Here is a 17,371-nt window from a genome sequence, read left to right as displayed (position 1 = left end):
TCTCGTTTGTTCGAACAAGCGCTTTAGCAAATAGGAGACAACTAGAATGAAAGCGTTTCAATTTGTTTTCAGAAAGAATAAGGAAACAGATAAATATATGTAAACAAATATAAATCGGAATGATCATGCGTCCGAAAGATTCTTCTCCGGTCAGAAAAGGAAATTGACCAGTGGGCTAAAGTCATTCAGGTAACGAAGTATTGTTTGTCAGGGTTCTTTAGACGTCGTTTAAACCGTGACTCGTGGCAGCCTGGGAAGGATCGTTTAACGAGGTTTGCAACAGACCAGGTCAGACCTTTTCTTCGCTATGGTACACGATTACGCCACGAGACGATACCCTTTGCGCTTTGCAGCATCTCAAGGAATCAACTTCCCTCGTTCGACATAAAGGTAGATGTGTCCCGTCGCAGCTGATCCCAAGTGATCCGTGTAGAATCACGTTGCACGATTGTCGAGATCCCGATCCCGTCACTCGCCAAGTCAACTAACCTGGGGAAAGCTGCATCTACGCGCCCATCTGAAGTCACTCGCAAAGTACGATTTTACGTCTGCTTAGACCTCGTACAATGGTTTTAGAAAGATGTTTTTGTAATTCTGGTTTTGTGTTCTTTTGGAATTTCCTCTTTATCCACAATTCGATTAACGCTTCTTCTAATAGAGAAGACAATAAACAATAAACTGGTGGCAAAGCATTTTACTCTAATAAATTTTACTTTAAAAAGCGATTTGGGAATAGATAAGTATTGTAATTTAACAAAATCAGGTATCCTTGATGCATTTTAAATATTTTCCCTTAAAATCCAAATTGAATACGTCGATTAAATGTTGTATTATTGCTAGCTAATTTGGAAAAAGAGAAAATAACCGCTCCAAAGGAAATAGCTTATATACAAAACATACACGTATAGGGAATTTTATAATACAGACAAGAAATTGTTGAAAACCGCTGGGATGTGAAAATTATTTACGAGATAAACGATGTTGTATCAACTATCCGATAAAAAGATCCTTGAGAACCGCACATATACTCGTCACGAAACGACCTTCCTTCTACGCCAAACAGCTACAAATTTATTTACCTACGCGGCGCACGTCAGAGAATTTAATCCGTGCAATTTTTACACGTTGCGCGCAGACGGGACAAATGTGCCCTTAGAAAAAAGAAAAAGCCGGAGGAAGCAAAGGAAGACAGTGGGAGGATGCGTAACATCTTGGCGGAGACAACCGTAAAAAAGGCACGGTGGAAAAGATGAAAGTGACCCTCGAACGGACTTTGAAAAGAACCATAAAAGTACAATGAGGGGTTAGAAGGAAGACGCCTTCGCTTTCAACGTACTGGATGACGACGGGAAAGGGGGCGTTCAACGGAGAGCCTTGGCTCCCAGAAAATTCGTGTTTTTTACTCGAACGTCGGGAAAGATTACAAAGGACGGAAAGGGGACAAAACCTTTTTAAGATCTACGACGAGAAAAGAGGCGAGTGTCTCTGTGCTTAGGTGACGAATCTTGCGAGCGCTTGTTACGCTCGATGCTTTATTATCAGAACGAACTGCCGTAAGTCATTTTTGACTAACGATCTGGTTTCTCTGTGAGACCACACCATGCCTTACGACCTTACGCACAAAAGAGGGGAATCTCTCACGTGGCAGTGTCTCCCGGTTTCTATCCTAATTTACCAGTCACTTCGCTAATCTTATTTGCCCGACGCTGGACGCAGTTTAATTCCATTAGCGAAATTAAAGTTCTAGCAAGAGCATTTAACCGCGGATCGATACCACTAACCCGCAAACCACTGAGACAAACCCCGATGAAATCACTTCTGAATAACGCGATAACAGAAATTTTTACGTGCGCTCAACGATTTTATGCGATTAACAATCGTATTTCTTTATTTCTCGTGTGATACGAAGCAAGCGAATGTCGATAGCGAAACTACCAATTTTAGATCTCGAGTTTTCGCGTTTAATAAAAATGCCGTTTCGGTAAAATAAATGTTGTCTTTTATTGAAATAGAAACGCGATTGTATACGCTTATTTAGCTTTAGCTTTATTTAGTTGAATTATAATCATCTACGTATAGCATTTCAAGCTTAAACTATAAATTAACTAATAATATGTAATTTGAAGAATTATTTATTTCGTCGAAAATTTTTTCTGTTTCGTCGAAAATCTGTATATTCACATTCCGCTCAATTTTTTTTTATTTAATTTAACTCGGAATATTTGCAAATCAATGATGCCATTAAGATAATTTACAAAGACTAAAGCGATGAATAATTAATACAAACGTGAATGCAAATTAAGAATAATACAATGTTAATAAACAGACGCAGTCGTTCTAAAAACTGCATATCATGAAGTATGCGATATGCATTATATAAGTTGCATAACCTAAATTACTATATCGTAAAAAATGAAGATACGTTTCATGAAATTTAATTGGACAAAATTTCGTTTCTCGTTATACATCGAAATCTATCTGTCTTCCATACGAATTACGATAGTCGTTTCGTCATTGCATTACACATATAGCAATAACTGAATCGTTCAAATATCGCGTTAAACAAAAGCATCTACTATAATTACCATACGTACAAATAATATTATTATGCTCCGAAATACAACACCCGAAAATAGAAAATATAATCATTTTGGTTCCAACGTATTACGCAACAACAGAATGAAAAACGAAGTGAACACACAGAAAGTGATCGTGACCGGAAAAAACGAAAGAGAACTCACCTGATATAAATGATGACCCCGTTGGTGCATATCCTTTTCCATCCACGTGGTACCGTAATCGCTTGTTGCTGCTGCTGTTGTTGCTGCTGCGTAATCACTGCACTACCGTTCATCGTCAGCACTACATTTTGTTGAACTTGATTATTGTTATTGTTCGGGTTGTTGATGCGCGGAAGCGGCGGTTGACGCGCAGCCTGCTGCGCGCACGAACCGCCGCCGTTAACCGTCGTCGCGGCAGACAAGCCGTCGTGTGCCGATTGACTTTGACTTTCGGGGCTGCTCAGGCTACTATAAGTCGACGATTCACCGGTATCAGATCGGACAGAGTCACAGCTAGTCGCACCACTACCACCACTACCAACAACAACAACACTACCGCCACCACTGACAACACCGACGTTCGAACTGGACGAAGAAAGCGACGAGCCGGTTTGGTTATCGAAACCGTCCTGTTGCCGGCTCTTCTCGTCCATATTGATACGTTGCTCGACACTGTCGCCTTGAAAAACACTCGCGGACGCTTGAGACGGTTCGTTTCCCTGCCGTACGTACGCGACACAAGCGTCGTCGTTTAAAAGACTGATACAACCCTCCCCGAGATTACCCTGCGTGATTTGACTGCCGCTATTGTTATAACCCGTGTCAGCTAGTCTCGCTCCAGCTGGATAAATTTCACCGTGGATTCTCGATGGAAATAACTTGTTGGGCAGCATCTCACCGGCGTTCACCCTGCCGATCGGCTCTACGTTATTGGTTGCGAGGTTTTCGGTATTATTCGAGTCGTTTTCCAATGGATTTCGATTCGCCGGATTCTTCGTGTCGCACGCCGACACTACGCACGTCATCGTTGTGGTCGCGGACGTGCTGGTTGTTTCAACTAGATTCGTTTGTCTGTATAATAAACCGTTGTTGGAAACGATCGTTCCGTAATCTTCTTCGTCTTCGGTGTTACTGGTTGACATGGATCGTGCCGATCGGCTCGACTCTCCATCGGTGGACACATACTCGAGTGTTTTTAACCGACAACAATTATTGCTGCCAGCTACGGCAACCGTGCTGCCAACGGCGCTGTTATTATCGTTGCAATAAATGGCGGTTTTGGCGGGAAACGTCGCCGCCGCCGTCGCCACCTGCGGCGGCAGAATGCCGGCGTACGTCGCCTGCTGCGGAGACTGATAGCCGACTGCGGTAGCAGCAGCAGCAGCGGCGGCGGCATTCTGACCGACCGCCGTCGCGTACGCAAAATTCTCCCCCGATACGTAGACTAGAACGCTATTTTGTTGAATCCCCTGTGCGTGCTGCGGATGCTGTTGCTCTTGCTGTTGCTGCTGTGGTTGCTGCTGCTGCTGCTGTTGTTGCTGTTGTTGCTGCTGTTGTCGATTATGATGATGATGATGACCGTGATTCGGGAGAGCAGGGTGCGTGGACGGCTGCTCAGGCTTGCCGGCCATGGTCCAGGTCCAGCAGCGCTGCAAGTAACCCCGACACCGACATCACTGGAACGCAGGTAGCACGCCTACGTGGAGACACCTCCAGGTTCTGCTGCATCCTCCATAAACGGGAATGATCACGCGTTTCCCACCACCGAAATCCACCGCGTTCTTTCGGTCGTTCCTCTTGGCCACGCACGCTCACCGATCATTACAATCTCACACCTGTCATCCACGACGTTCTCGTTCTTCGACATCCTTGGCTTTACCGCGCACGGCATACCAAATGGATAGTTTCACCGATTGTTCTTCGTTCGCTCGATTCTTAATTTCTTCGCCAATTTTTAAATCACATGCACGTTCACAAACACTTTCCTTGTTTCTAATTACAGACTCGTATTAACGGTGCCAAGATTTTCAAATTGGAGAGCATCCGTCGGATCACAGACACGCGCTATTCACCGGTCAATGTCCGTCTAACCTCTCTCTTACGATCGGTGCACTCTACCATGGTACTGGTTTCGTTGGTTGTTCGTGATTTTAATGCGTCGGAGATCACAGTAAAATTACATCGGTGTTATTCTCCTTATCCGACGATCACATGTTACAAGAAAATAATAAGACGAGTCGACATCTTCCATTTAGTTAATATGTTTTTGTTTTGAAAACTTGATTGCTCCGATAATAAGAACGTTATTTCACTTTCTTTCGATTGTATGCTTATGCGGGTCAATAGATTTCTTTTACGAAAGAACAACTCAAAATCGAATAATTACTTACAATGGATAAGTAAATCGTGTTTCGTTAAATAAATCCTATGACATCTGCAGTGGGAAGAAAACAATTCCTTTGAAATTGTCATTCCCTATACCGGTTCGATGTAGAGCAAGCGGATAACATTGTTTATTAGGAAATTACGCTTCTGCTGTCATTTACAAGGTCGATTTACAAAGCGACGGCTCTCTCATTTGTCTCGTTCACCGATTCAGTCGCGTCGAAACAACACAATGGGGCCAAGCATTCAACTAACCTAGACTCTTCAACACACTGTTATTTGTAACGCGTGTACTAGGTTACACCGAAAAAACGACGTTACGAGTCAGAGACTTTTCTCAACGTTGCAGATGCCAACGAGTAACGTTTAAGTAAACTTTGGTGAAAAAGAATGCCACACTTCTAAACAAGAAAAATTGAACTATGTAAGAAAGTCAGGTCGTTGAGGTCGTTGTGTCATTGCCACGGTCCCGTCGCGTTATTCGCGGTCGCAATTCTGATTACTCCGTTTCACATGTACGCACTTCTCAACCGAGAAATAACGAAATATTATTCGATTATGTCATTACGAGCCACTGTCACTAAAAAAAAATACGCTACTCTGAATCTTCGTTCACACACTAAAGAAGAAAGCCATTTTCTTCGACACTGAATACGTAAAGGTTAATAGTGACCGAGCCACGACTCACTCGATCGGTAATGGCGCGAATGCACTCTCGGTACAAAAAACACTTTATATTGCCGTAACAATTCGCGTTAAATCGCACGGACGGACGTACGTCGTGTTATGACGCTGTGTCATCGTCACAGCAGCAGTAGCACCACCACCACCACCACCACTGCCTCCACCACCACCACTAGTACTACCACCACTACCACCAGTCGCGGTTACGAACTCGGGTTAAGTTAACTAACCCTCTTCTCGACTCGAACACCTGCGCGGGCCGCGCTCATCGTTTTCACCGAACCTCACTTCTTGATCGCGTGGAAACGCACGCTTATTATATTCTGACTAGCACAGTTACTTCGCTTTCTCGCACTGATCCCTCGTTCTCTATCTCGTAATCACTTTCTTTCGTGAAACACTTCTTCGACACCAACCATCGAACGAAATTCCATTTTGCAGATCTTATGCGTACGCTGTTTTCGCGTAACTGATATTGGAAAAATATGGCTCCCTCCGCATACCCAGAAACCTTTGCGGCATCTCCGACGTCTGGCTTTCGGGCACTCGTATACGCACGTTACAAAAACATCGACCCTCGCCGCGATTATATCGCCATCGTTAGGCTATTCTACGTAACTCAAAGGCACGTTAACATTGTTACTCCTACTAATGCCACTATTTAATATACTCGCATGCGTATTCCGTTTAAATTTATACGTGCATAATAAATCTTTCGTAAGTGCCGACACTTAACTAAACTAAACTAAAACTGAAAATTTAGGAAAATAATTTTCTTAAAAGTATATGTATATATACACATACATATGTATGTGTTAATTGTGAAGAAAATTGAAATATAACATGCACATGAGGGATCAGAGGTCGAATTTTAAACACCTTTCTTTGTTTTGACATATTTGACATTATACTTTTTCCAATTTATTTGACACGATTGAAAATCGTACTAATCAATCACCAATTTATCTATAATAAATAAGATTATAATACGCGTCTATTTTAATTCGCTATAGTAATTGCGGGCGAGTACATGACCTAGTATACAGTAAATTATGTGAAGATTGAAGGCGTGTTTAATTTAATGCAGCCGTACGACCATTAAAATGGACAGTTGTTTACGCGCATTATTCAATTTTAACGAAATATATTATGATATTAAAAAGAGCAACTTTTTTATAACGTTACTGAATGCATTTACTGAAATTATACTTTTTACTTTCAGTTCCAGTATTATGGTTATAAATAAATACTAGAACGCACAAATCTTATTTTTTATTACAACAGATAATGAATACGCGCAGGTATAAGTCCAGTTATACACACACAGGAACCACATTTTTTCCACGAATTGTATTTTGAATAAACAAGATTTTTTGTTAATATCGTCATATGTCACTATATGAGACTATAAACAAATATTAAACACTACCTACATGTAATGGAATAATGTACCACTGAAAAAAAAGTAATTTTGAAGTCTATAGATCAAGATTACATTTTATTTCTGTTATAATAAATGTGTTCATCGATATTTCATACTATTTTCACGATCGTCATATTACTAATGTAGACATCGATTTAAATTCCAGAAGCTTGTATTGTAATAAAATACTAATAATTTAAAGAACTTCAAGGAATATACGAATACAGGTAAGATTACTAATTTTGTTCGACTGTCTAACTTTACTTCTCGCATTCGCAGTATGCGTGTATCGATGAAAGTCGAGAACAGAACAGAACAGAAAGATATTCACAAATAGCAGAAAGTAATCAGAACGTTCAGCGTTATACGATGGACTTGATTATGTTTTGCTTTCGTTATTAACGTTACACGACGTCACATTAGATGTTGAATAAATTCAATTTTCCTTATCACTCTGCTTACTGATAAGTACATCTCTTTAAATACTTTTCTACAGCAAGCGATGAAGTAATTTGTAACCAGTTTACCAGCTTTCACCAGAATTTATAGTTTAATTCAGAAGTGATAATAAATGTACCATCAACAGCGTTTAAAGGTCTCCTATACAATTCAGTATTTGTGTATGTGATCTTTATACCAGAATCAATAGCGATTCCGCAGGTGTAAGTTTCACAGTCGTGCACTTATCTAAACATTTTTCTCAGGTTTTTGTCATCTGTCTTGAAAAACTGTTATGTGTCCGCATTTTTTCGTCCTTCTGTTAATACATATGATTCAGAATCGAGCGAATGGGACAAAAGTTTAAAATGAAAGAATGATCATATTTATTGTGAGATTGATGTAATTGAATTAATTCGTGGCACATTGAACTCCGGAAGAACCTCCTTCATCTTCCTCATACGCTTGTCGTTGTTCTCTTCGCTTCACTTCTTGATCTGGATCCAAGTCCATCAGAGAACAATCTTCTGCTCCCTCTGGAATTATAACCTCTTCTCTTGGTGGTAAACATTGTTCGAGTGTTGAAATGACAGACGGATCCGTAGATTTCGGGAAATTCACTACAAATTGAATTATAAGCCTGCCGTGTGTGAAAGGATCTTTGTAAATCGGCATTCCCTCATTCAGAATGCACTTTAGGTCTCCATGTTTTACAACAGATCCAGGATATGAAGTTATAACTAAATCTCGCCCGTCTAAAGTACGAATTACTTTCTGAAACCCACAAAGAGCTTCTACAAGCTCCAATTGCATCCTCATAATTAAATCGTGACGCGAACGCCTAAAATAATATAATTAATAAGCATTATAATCCAAATACGATACAATACTGTTAAATGTGATGTGTATGTTAAACATAACAATTATATAAAATACTAACTTGAAAATCTCGTGTTCTTTCTCTTCAAGAACAATCATAATATCTCCTGGCTCGTAATCTGGTTCCTGATCACCTTCTCCAGCGAAAACAATCCTCTGGTTATGTACCATACCTGGGTCAACATGAACTTCCAAAATCTTCCTATCTCTAATGGTTTTTCTGCCGCCACATTGTTTGCAGCGATCACGTGGATTAATGCGGTCTCCTTGACCTTTACAGTCTACACATATGCTTTGCAGATGCTGTAGCATTCCAGGTCCTAGTTGCTGTATTTGAACTTGCATACCAGAACCATGACATGTTGTACATTGTTCCACAGAACCTTTCTTCCCACCAATACCTGATAAAAATATTTTAATGTGCAACATTTCATTTCACACGTTCAAAACATCTTTAATAAATATTACTATATAATATGTACCTTCGCACTTATCACAAATGACATTTTTCTGTAAAGCTAACTTGCGTACGGTTCCTTTATACAATTCTTCTAGTGAAACGGATAAGTGATGTATAACATCTTGACCCTTGCGTTCTCTCCTACGACCCCTTCCACCAAAACCTCCACCAAAGAACATATCAAAGATATCCATTGGCGAAGAGAACACATTGCCTCCTCCCCCACCCTCTTTTAAAGCTTGTTCTCCGCCTTGATCATAAATTCGCTTCTTTTCCGGATTCGACAATACTTCATACGCTTGTGAGATTTGTTTGAACTGTAACATGAGAATTAAATTTAATAGTCAAACTTTTGTTTTACAACATTTAATTAAAATCTTTAGCACATTGTTACATTAAAAATACGAACTTTTTCTCCTTCATTAGGATTTTTATCAGGGTGGTACTTTAAGGCAAGTTTTCTGTAAGCCTTTTTCAAATCTTCCTGTGTGCATCCAGGTTTCACACCCAAAACATCATAAAACGTAGTTTCTTTTACCATTTTTATTGATTTATTTCCTTTGGACGATCTTCAATTGTAATTATATTGCTCCTGCTAAAGACCAAACAAAGAGAAAATATTATTATGATTATGCATTTTAATTATCTATCGTTTTTACATATTTAATATCTTTATAATCACTTAACGATATTTACTTTAACGCGAACTATTAAACATATCAAAATAATGTTTTGGTTTTTTTTCGTTTTCTTCTTACAATTATTAAAAATATGTAGGTACTTTTGATAAAATTAATGTTATAACGTTTATTGTATATATTATATTAGATTTTATTATTCATTATGTATACTAATTATTTACATATAATATATTTAGATATATATATTAGAGGCTGATTATTCTAGTGTGAAAACATTCCTCAACTTGAATAACATAAATATGTAATTCATTATTGTACAATTTTCCTTTCACATTAATATGCATGATGTACGTATTTCGTAATAAATACTTAATTTTATGTAGCAGACCAGTTATATTCATGACAATAAATGTAAATTTTCTTTTAGAACAAAATTATTTCAAAATAATAAAATAAAATTGCAGGTAAATACACATATAGTATGTCAATTTATATATGGAAACATAGTTAAATCCATGTATGTTACAATGTATTAAACATCAAAAACAGTTTTGTATTAATATCTGTTACAGTAGTTTTATGAAGTATAGTAAAAGTATCACGCAGTTATAAACTATACTTTTTTATTAGATGATTATTTGTTTAATTATATTTATAAAATATTAAACAGATGCATAATGAAAAAAAATACAACAGCAAAAATCAAACACCAAATTGAGATACTAATCTTTATGCAATTTAGGGACGTATGTCCCTGACACATGTACCATTACTCATGTAGTGTTATGTATTTGCATTAAAATTCATTAAGTATAGATAAACGCAAAAGGTTGAAGAAAAAGAACTTTATATTTCTTCATTGTTTTTGAGACAGATAACTTAAGATCAAAATACTAAAATATATTATTGATATTTATATACGTTATACACGTTTTAAACATGGAAATTATTTGTAATGACCTTGAACTTCAAATACTTCTAACTTTAATATCGATATAGCATAATTAGAAATATATATATAAAATGAAAAAGAAAAATTATTTAAAACTTGAGAGACCTTTATAATCGACTTAAAGCTGAATAAAAATGTTATAATTAACGTAGAGAAGTCTTTAAAGTGTATTAATACGCTCGTAGAAAAGTCCAGCAAATTGTATCCATGTGCGTGTTTCGTTTCAAAATGGCGACGACATGATATTTTAAGATGATAAAATATAATTAATTGACATAAAAAAGAAAATTAAAACCTCGTTCCAATCTAACGCAGTGTTTGTCGTATCGCGAACAAAGAACACTACACTTTCTAGATCCTTCTACTAACGCATACATGTATATGCACATATACATACGCAGATACTGGAGGTTTGGACTGCCGGTAAAAAATTGAGTAACAAAAGAGTAATAAAGGATAAAATAATGATTTTCCAAAGCAAAAAAAAATTAGCGTTATCTTCCAATTTCAACGGTACAAGTGAAATTGGAGATCTAATTAGAACTTATTACGTCTTAAGTGACAGATTATACTCTGCAACTTCAACCACGTTTGGTATTGACACGAACGAGTAAGGCAATAGGGGAACATCCACCATTTTTCAACGTTAAAGTGCGAGTCATGGACGAACACGACTTGTACTATGATAAAACTTATTGACGAGTATTTCGTAATATACAATATGCTTCAACAAGCATACAACTATTATTCAACCTTCAAACATCCACTTTAAATTCCCGAATCAGTAAAATGTTCTGAAAATCACTACAATATTCCATAATATTCTCATACTATACCATAAATTGACTCTACACGTTACCGCTATGCGAATTCCTACCTCGAGAAAATTTCGCGAGTTCATAATCGATCGCACGATTCAACCATGAAAATTCTGTCCGTTTGGACGTATTTTCTAAAATATTTTGAACCTTACGATTATTTGTGTTCAGTCTTACCTGTACTAGCAGAAAGAAAGCTACTCGTGCAAAATATTCGTGTGCTGTTAATGCTCGTCTCACTCCACGTAATACTATTTGACGAACGGTTGTAAGCGTATAGAACTCTCACCAATATTACTGCCCGTACCGTACCCGTTCTCGAAACTTCCTAGGAGAGTAATGGACGTTACACGGAAGAGAACCAATCAGATGGTCGAAGAATTGCAGTCAGCGCCAAATGCAATTACGGTCTTCTTAAGAGTTTCACGAATATTTGTCCCAATACTTCATCGATAAAGTAGTAAATAATTAGTTTATGTATGTTAAAACAAAGAAATTCACAAATTAATATTACACAATTTCTATGTGATTTGAAATTACAGTGAAATAAAGAAAAATTTTAATTAAAAAAATTTTCAATTTTGCTTACAGTAAAATACAAATTCAAAAATCCAAATATACGAACAACACTTTTTAAAAATATTTCTTTATTTTTAATAATATTAAAAGTAATACTATTTTAAGTAAATAGTATTTTATTATAAAATAATGTGATAAAACTGTTTTAAATACTTATTGAAAGCTTCTAGATATTTTAATAAAATTTAAAGTCTAAATAAAGACAATGTTACATTACTCTGATTTTTAATGATTACATATCATCTAAAATACTTAACAATATTGTATAACATTTTAAATAATTATTTTGTTTAATTATGCAGTTAATACAAAAAGAAAAATTTTGTATTGTTACATAGAATAATTGCGATGGTATATTTGGTAATATGTATAGTCTGCTCAACGAAACGAGGCAGTAAACGTAAACAAAATTTGATTGCTGTGGTTATAACCATTGGCTGCTGACTAGTAACATTCGAGAGTCATGTCTTGTCGGATAGATTATAGATCGCGCTGCATGTTTCCGTAACAGTCCTCTTGCTAGCGGTACCATAATCAAGCAAAATGGTATGTATTTTATATCCCAAAATTATTAATTAATCGTTGAACAAAGTATGGAATATTTCCTTAAAATGTTATCAGTGATGTATAATTATTTGGTTTTTTACAAATATAATTCATTGATACCATCTCTATGAATATCTAACATTTATATTATTATAGCGTGACATCTTCATTAATGGTATAACACTATAACTGAAGAATGAAATGTAAATAGAAATATTTTGTTTAAATACAAAAGTGAAATTATGAAATTAAATGTTTTTTATATCTTTTCAAATATCTTTATGTAAGACAATATAATTGTAATGAAGATAATGAAAATCAAAACATAACCTCGAAATTGGATTATTGTTCTTTATTGTAGACGGAAGGTGCTGTTACGATTAGAACCAGAAAATTCATGAGCAATCGGTTATTATGCCGAAAACAAATGGTATGTATATTAATATTTATTATTTATTTTTAGTTGAAGTAACATTTCCTTAGATTTTTGTCTTTTGCTGTCATATCACATGTGAAAGTGTATCATGCTATTTATGCATATATTATCTCAACACCAACTAATAATTAATGAAGATAGAAATTTCTATTATTATTACAATTAATATTGTATTCATCTATCTTTTTGTACTCATAAAACAATGTTTTTTCTATAGGTTGTGGATGTATTCCATCCAGGACATTCATCAGTACGAAAAACAGAAATACGTGAAAAATTAGCTAAAATGTACAAAGTTATGCCAGATGTAGTTTTTGTGTTTGGTTTCCAAACTAATTTTGGTGGTGGCAAATCAACTGGATTTGCACTAATCTATGATACATTGGACTTTGCAAAAAAATTTGAACCTAAATACAGGTTAGCTAGGCATGGACTATTTGAAAAACAAAAACAGACAAGAAAGCAGCGAAAAGAACGTAAAAACAGAATGAAGAAGGTTAGGGGTACAAAGAAGAGTAAAGTAGGAGCTGCATCTAAAAAGGTAAGATAATACTGTACCTATTTTTCAATTCATTATTATTTTTAAATAATACCCCTTACTTAATGTCATTACATTCACAATATAATTAATAAGTTTTCAAATAGTTTATTAAAATTTTTGATAATATAAAATAATTTGGAGATGGCAATATATATTTATTTGATGATAACATTTGTATATATATTATTTATTTGTAATTTTATTTCAATTTAAATATTTTAATAGGATCTGATAAATACATATATATATATATTTTTTTTATTAATTTTTGTCTGTCAGCTGCAAAATGATATTGATTTACATAGATTTCTTATTCATACTTCCATTGAACTTCAATATACACTGGATTATTACATATATATTAAGTAATTCGAAAAGTTTCTTTCGTTTTATAAGGAAATAATGGATGCACAACATTTTTCGTTATATTATTTTATCAAATTATTTTTTTCGTTATATTATTATATTATTTTATCGAATTACGCATGATCCATTTTGTTCTATCAAGATAAAGATCACAATGTTTGACAGATTAGGTTTCATGTTTGTATAAAGATACATTGTTCTAAAAGATGTATCTGTAAAGAAAGACACTTTTCGGACAACCTAATACTTATTATTATTATTAAAATGTTGGTTGACAAATTTTATCATTACAAATTTCAATCATTGAGAAAAGCAATATAATAAACAAAAATTAAGTATTAAATTAAATAAAAAAAATTTTATATTTATTTAGATTTTAATTCTGCATTTTCATTTTTCATCAGTTATACCTTCTAACTAATTTGCAAATTTTTTAGAACATACTAATAATTAGATTTATGAGTTCATTCTCTTCAACGCAGTTTTATAATATTTGAACTGGGCAGATAATTTATATATCTATATAATCAAAAACATTCGTAAACATAACAATTTTTAAACATGAAAAAGAAATGTAGATAACAGTAATATTAACACATATCTAGTTTTTTAGTAAAATATAAAGTATTTTAATTTTACATTAAGTATGACAATGAAATTGTTTTGTATTGATTTGATTAAATAGTTTTTAACTAGTTTCAAATTATGTAAATGTATTTTTGTATTATTTCTATGGTATGAAAATAAATTATTATGATACTGAGAAACTGGATTTGTGAATTAATAATATAACTGTTATCTAATTTGGATACAATAAATTTTTTACTATTATATGTGTAAAATGTACATATAAAATATTATATAATATATATAATTTGATTATATGTAGAAGAAACACATAATTTTTGCATGCTATTCAGTGGTATACGCTTTTTATTTATATTCTAGGGAAGGAAGTAGTCAAATGGTCATCATTTGTACTACAAGCCTGAAGAGGGAACTTAATTAAGATGCTCATATATGGTCAGCATGCAAACTTCTAAGTTTTAGTTTTTCTTTTATGTTTTCTTTATTTCTTCCTTTCTAGATTTGGTTAAATATATTCTATGTTGTGATCTTTTTTATGTAATATGAATTTTAATTGAATTCCTGTAGTATAGTTTAATTGGATTCCTGTAGTATAGTTTAATTGGATTCCTGTAGTATAGTTTAATTGGATTTCTGTATATTTCGTGTATTGTAACAATTTTCTTCCCACATTCTTATTAATTTCTTGTAGAATAATTTAGAATTAAAAATTGTCCATATATTTTCCAATCATGTGTTAACTATTTTTAACTGTAGTTTATTATAGAATTATTAGTTTTGATACAATCAAAGTTAATATTAACTCTCTGCCTTAAAATTTAGGGACATCTAACAGAATCTTACATATTATATTTCAGTAATATCTAAAAAGTAGATCTTATGTATATATTACTTGTATTATCATTATTTAAGAATAAGTGCAAGATAAAAAAAATTAGAGAACCAAGTAAAATAAGAACACTTAATCCTATATTGAAGATCTCCTACACTAGTAATATGTATTTATTGTTATTCTGATTCATGCTTCTAGTAGAAGTAGAACATTTTTGCATGTGTGGGGTGTAATGTTAATTAATGTTGAAATTGAACATTTTACTGACATATTTTTTTTTTTTTTTACAGTAAATCCATAAGACATCATGAAGATCACGATTTGTTCCACAGGGACGTAAAAATTATTATAATCATTTATTGCCAGATAATTATGATAAATTTTATGGAATAAAAGTGTACTCTTCTCGATGGAAACATTTCATTTTAGTACCCTTTTCTATTATACCTCACTGTTTATATAACATTTTATCCATAAGCATTGTGAGAACATTGTATGATATACAAACATATTCTAATAACATCAATGTGTATTTTCATATAAAAATGACCAATTTAATAAAAATGCCGGATTTAAAGAAATTACGAGATGTTGTTATGTGTTGACATAAAATATTATATTATCCCATAAGAACTTCTACAGACCCTTTCTGAACAAAGTCGCTATCGGTTTCACTCTCTTCCAACCCTTTCATTGTTAATGATGAGCTCTCGGAAGAATCAATCTGTTCAGTGTTTCTTATCGTTGTTTGCGGATCAATTTGTTGCGTCACAGGCGTGGTTATAGATGAAAACGTTTGCGATGATTCCGTAACTTCTGGATCATTTGTAAAGTCAAAAGTCTGTTCAATCTCTATTTTAGTCGTGTCTTTTGGCTTACTGGTACTTGGTGTTTGAAAATTTAACTCATCAGAACTGTCTTCATATTCGTTTTGATTAAATCCTTTTTGTATAAAATACCAGTCATCAATACGAAATCCCCAGTCTTGATTAGGATCAAAAGATAAGATAGCTACAATTTATAAAAATTTGTATGAATTAAACTAAGGAAATATTAATGATATAATAATTAACGTTAATACGTTATAACAAAAGATTATTTATGTTTAATCTTCATTAATCTACTGTTTATTTTTATTCTAATTTTCTACTCTAATATTCATAAATTTATAAAAAAGTTATAGACTTAGTATTACACAATAATCTTTATTTACATAAATTTAATAGATGCCATCCATGATTTTTTATTGCATTTTGTAATTCAAATTTATCTAAGTTTAATATTTCAATTGTCAAAGGAGGCGCTGACGTAGTTGTTAATCCAAATAATCGTTCGTGAATTTGGTTTCTCAACTTAAACAGCCAATCTTGTATCTCCAGAAAAAATTTAGCATTTTGGGAACCTATTTGTAATCTATTATTTTCTGTAATAAGAAAAGTTAATTATTTCCCTTGAGTTGTGAGATAGTGCATTAAAATGTATTACTAGATATATAAGTAATTTATAAATATTACTTTGTATAACGAAATCTTTAGATAAAAGTTTTTGCAAATATATTTAAGTATTTAAACAAAATGTTACTTTTTATTAAAAAATCTATCACATAGAATTTCGTCACTAAATTTACATTTACAAACTGTAACACCTCTATTATAAATTTCAGTTGATGTAGATAGATCACAAGTAACAAGTAGTAAAATAGTAATAAGAACACACATCTTTTTCTTAGAAAATACTAACATCTGTGAATAGGTGTTCATGCTTTTATATATACACTGCCGGAAACAAATGTTCATTATTGTAATAATTTTATAGAGAATTAAGTAAATCCGGCGCAATTACTGTTATATAACTTGGATGACCTTGTTTGTCGCAATTCTGACGATATGACTGTTGTAGAAACAAAATCGACACGATAGTGAAGTCATGAGAATCAGATTCTCTCAGATGTAATACAGTAATAAATGTAATTTGGAAATCCAACTCTTTTTATACAGTCACATTTTGACATAATTAAATCTTCAAAATTAATAGAAGTACGAGACGAGTACAAAACGAATACGAAATCAGGGATTTAATTTTTGTTAATAGCACACGTTATTATAATATTTCATAACATATTGTCATATTTAATAAACTTGTGACAAGACACTAATAAAACTAGTCTGTAGATTTCAAGACATCCAACCTTATTGGTGAAATTCAGGCAATAGAATTTGTACAAGAACTATTGTCTATTTGA

The 17,371-nt window shown here is 33.7% G+C and overlaps 4 protein-coding genes across 8 annotated transcripts in view; 1 reads left to right on the top strand and 3 right to left on the bottom strand.

Moving 5' to 3' along the window:
- Window positions 1-6,202, bottom strand: part of LOC117232441 (protein split ends-like) — a 378,682-nt gene extending 372,480 nt beyond the window's left edge. Inside the window, exon 1 of one of the 3 annotated variants that reach the window (XM_033491790.1) lies at window positions 2,742-6,202. In XM_033491790.1, coding sequence (XP_033347681.1) covers window positions 2,742-4,192 — 1,451 coding nt within the window. In that variant the 5' untranslated portion in view covers window positions 4,193-6,202. The remainder of the gene's footprint in view (window positions 1-2,741) is intronic. The other 2 variants (XM_033491799.1, XM_033491795.1) reach the window with 2 other exon arrangements.
- Window positions 6,203-6,569: 367 nt separating this feature from the next.
- LOC117232460 (dnaJ homolog subfamily A member 1) lies at window positions 6,570-11,587 on the bottom strand. The gene is made up of 5 exons (XM_033491811.1): window positions 11,419-11,587; window positions 9,240-9,425; window positions 8,853-9,147; window positions 8,432-8,771; window positions 6,570-8,332 (listed from the first exon to the last, which is right to left on the bottom strand). The coding sequence occupies exons 2-5, from the start codon at window positions 9,369-9,371 to the stop codon at window positions 7,903-7,905; spliced, it is 1,197 nt and encodes a 398-aa protein (XP_033347702.1). The 5' UTR covers window positions 9,372-9,425; window positions 11,419-11,587; the 3' UTR covers window positions 6,570-7,902.
- Window positions 11,588-12,257: 670 nt separating this feature from the next.
- Window positions 12,258-15,552, top strand: LOC117231899 (40S ribosomal protein S24). Of its 2 annotated transcripts, XR_004493042.1 has the most exons (5): window positions 12,258-12,366; window positions 12,728-12,796; window positions 13,020-13,343; window positions 14,658-14,732; window positions 15,420-15,545. XR_004493042.1 is itself a non-coding variant. In XM_033490792.1 (4 exons), the coding sequence occupies exons 1-4, from the start codon at window positions 12,364-12,366 to the stop codon at window positions 15,420-15,422; spliced, it is 399 nt and encodes a 132-aa protein (XP_033346683.1). In that variant the 5' UTR covers window positions 12,258-12,363; the 3' UTR covers window positions 15,423-15,552. The 2 variants fall into 2 exon arrangements, 1 of the variants encoding a protein (XP_033346683.1); XM_033490792.1 differs by lacking the exon at window positions 14,658-14,732 and having other exon boundaries at window positions 15,420-15,552.
- Window positions 15,397-17,371, bottom strand: LOC117231890. Of its 2 annotated transcripts, XM_033490771.1 has the most exons (3): window positions 16,775-17,371; window positions 16,343-16,552; window positions 15,397-16,140 (listed from the first exon to the last, which is right to left on the bottom strand). In XM_033490771.1, exons 1-3 carry the CDS (start codon window positions 16,923-16,925, stop codon window positions 15,749-15,751), a joined length of 753 nt encoding a protein of 250 aa, XP_033346662.1. In that variant the 5' UTR covers window positions 16,926-17,371; the 3' UTR covers window positions 15,397-15,748. The 2 variants fall into 2 exon arrangements, 1 of the variants encoding a protein (XP_033346662.1); XR_004493038.1 differs by lacking the exon at window positions 15,397-16,140 and having other exon boundaries at window positions 16,464-16,552; window positions 16,757-17,371.

This window comes from Bombus vosnesenskii, unplaced genomic scaffold, assembly GCF_011952255.1.
Source record: "Bombus vosnesenskii isolate JDL3184/JDL3185 unplaced genomic scaffold, Bvos_JDL3184-5_v1.1 scf7180000013263, whole genome shotgun sequence".
Classification (NCBI taxonomy): domain Eukaryota; kingdom Metazoa; phylum Arthropoda; class Insecta; order Hymenoptera; family Apidae; genus Bombus; species Bombus vosnesenskii.
The sequence above is the reverse complement of the archived record's forward strand: the minus strand, read 5'-3'. Positions and strand labels throughout refer to the sequence as shown.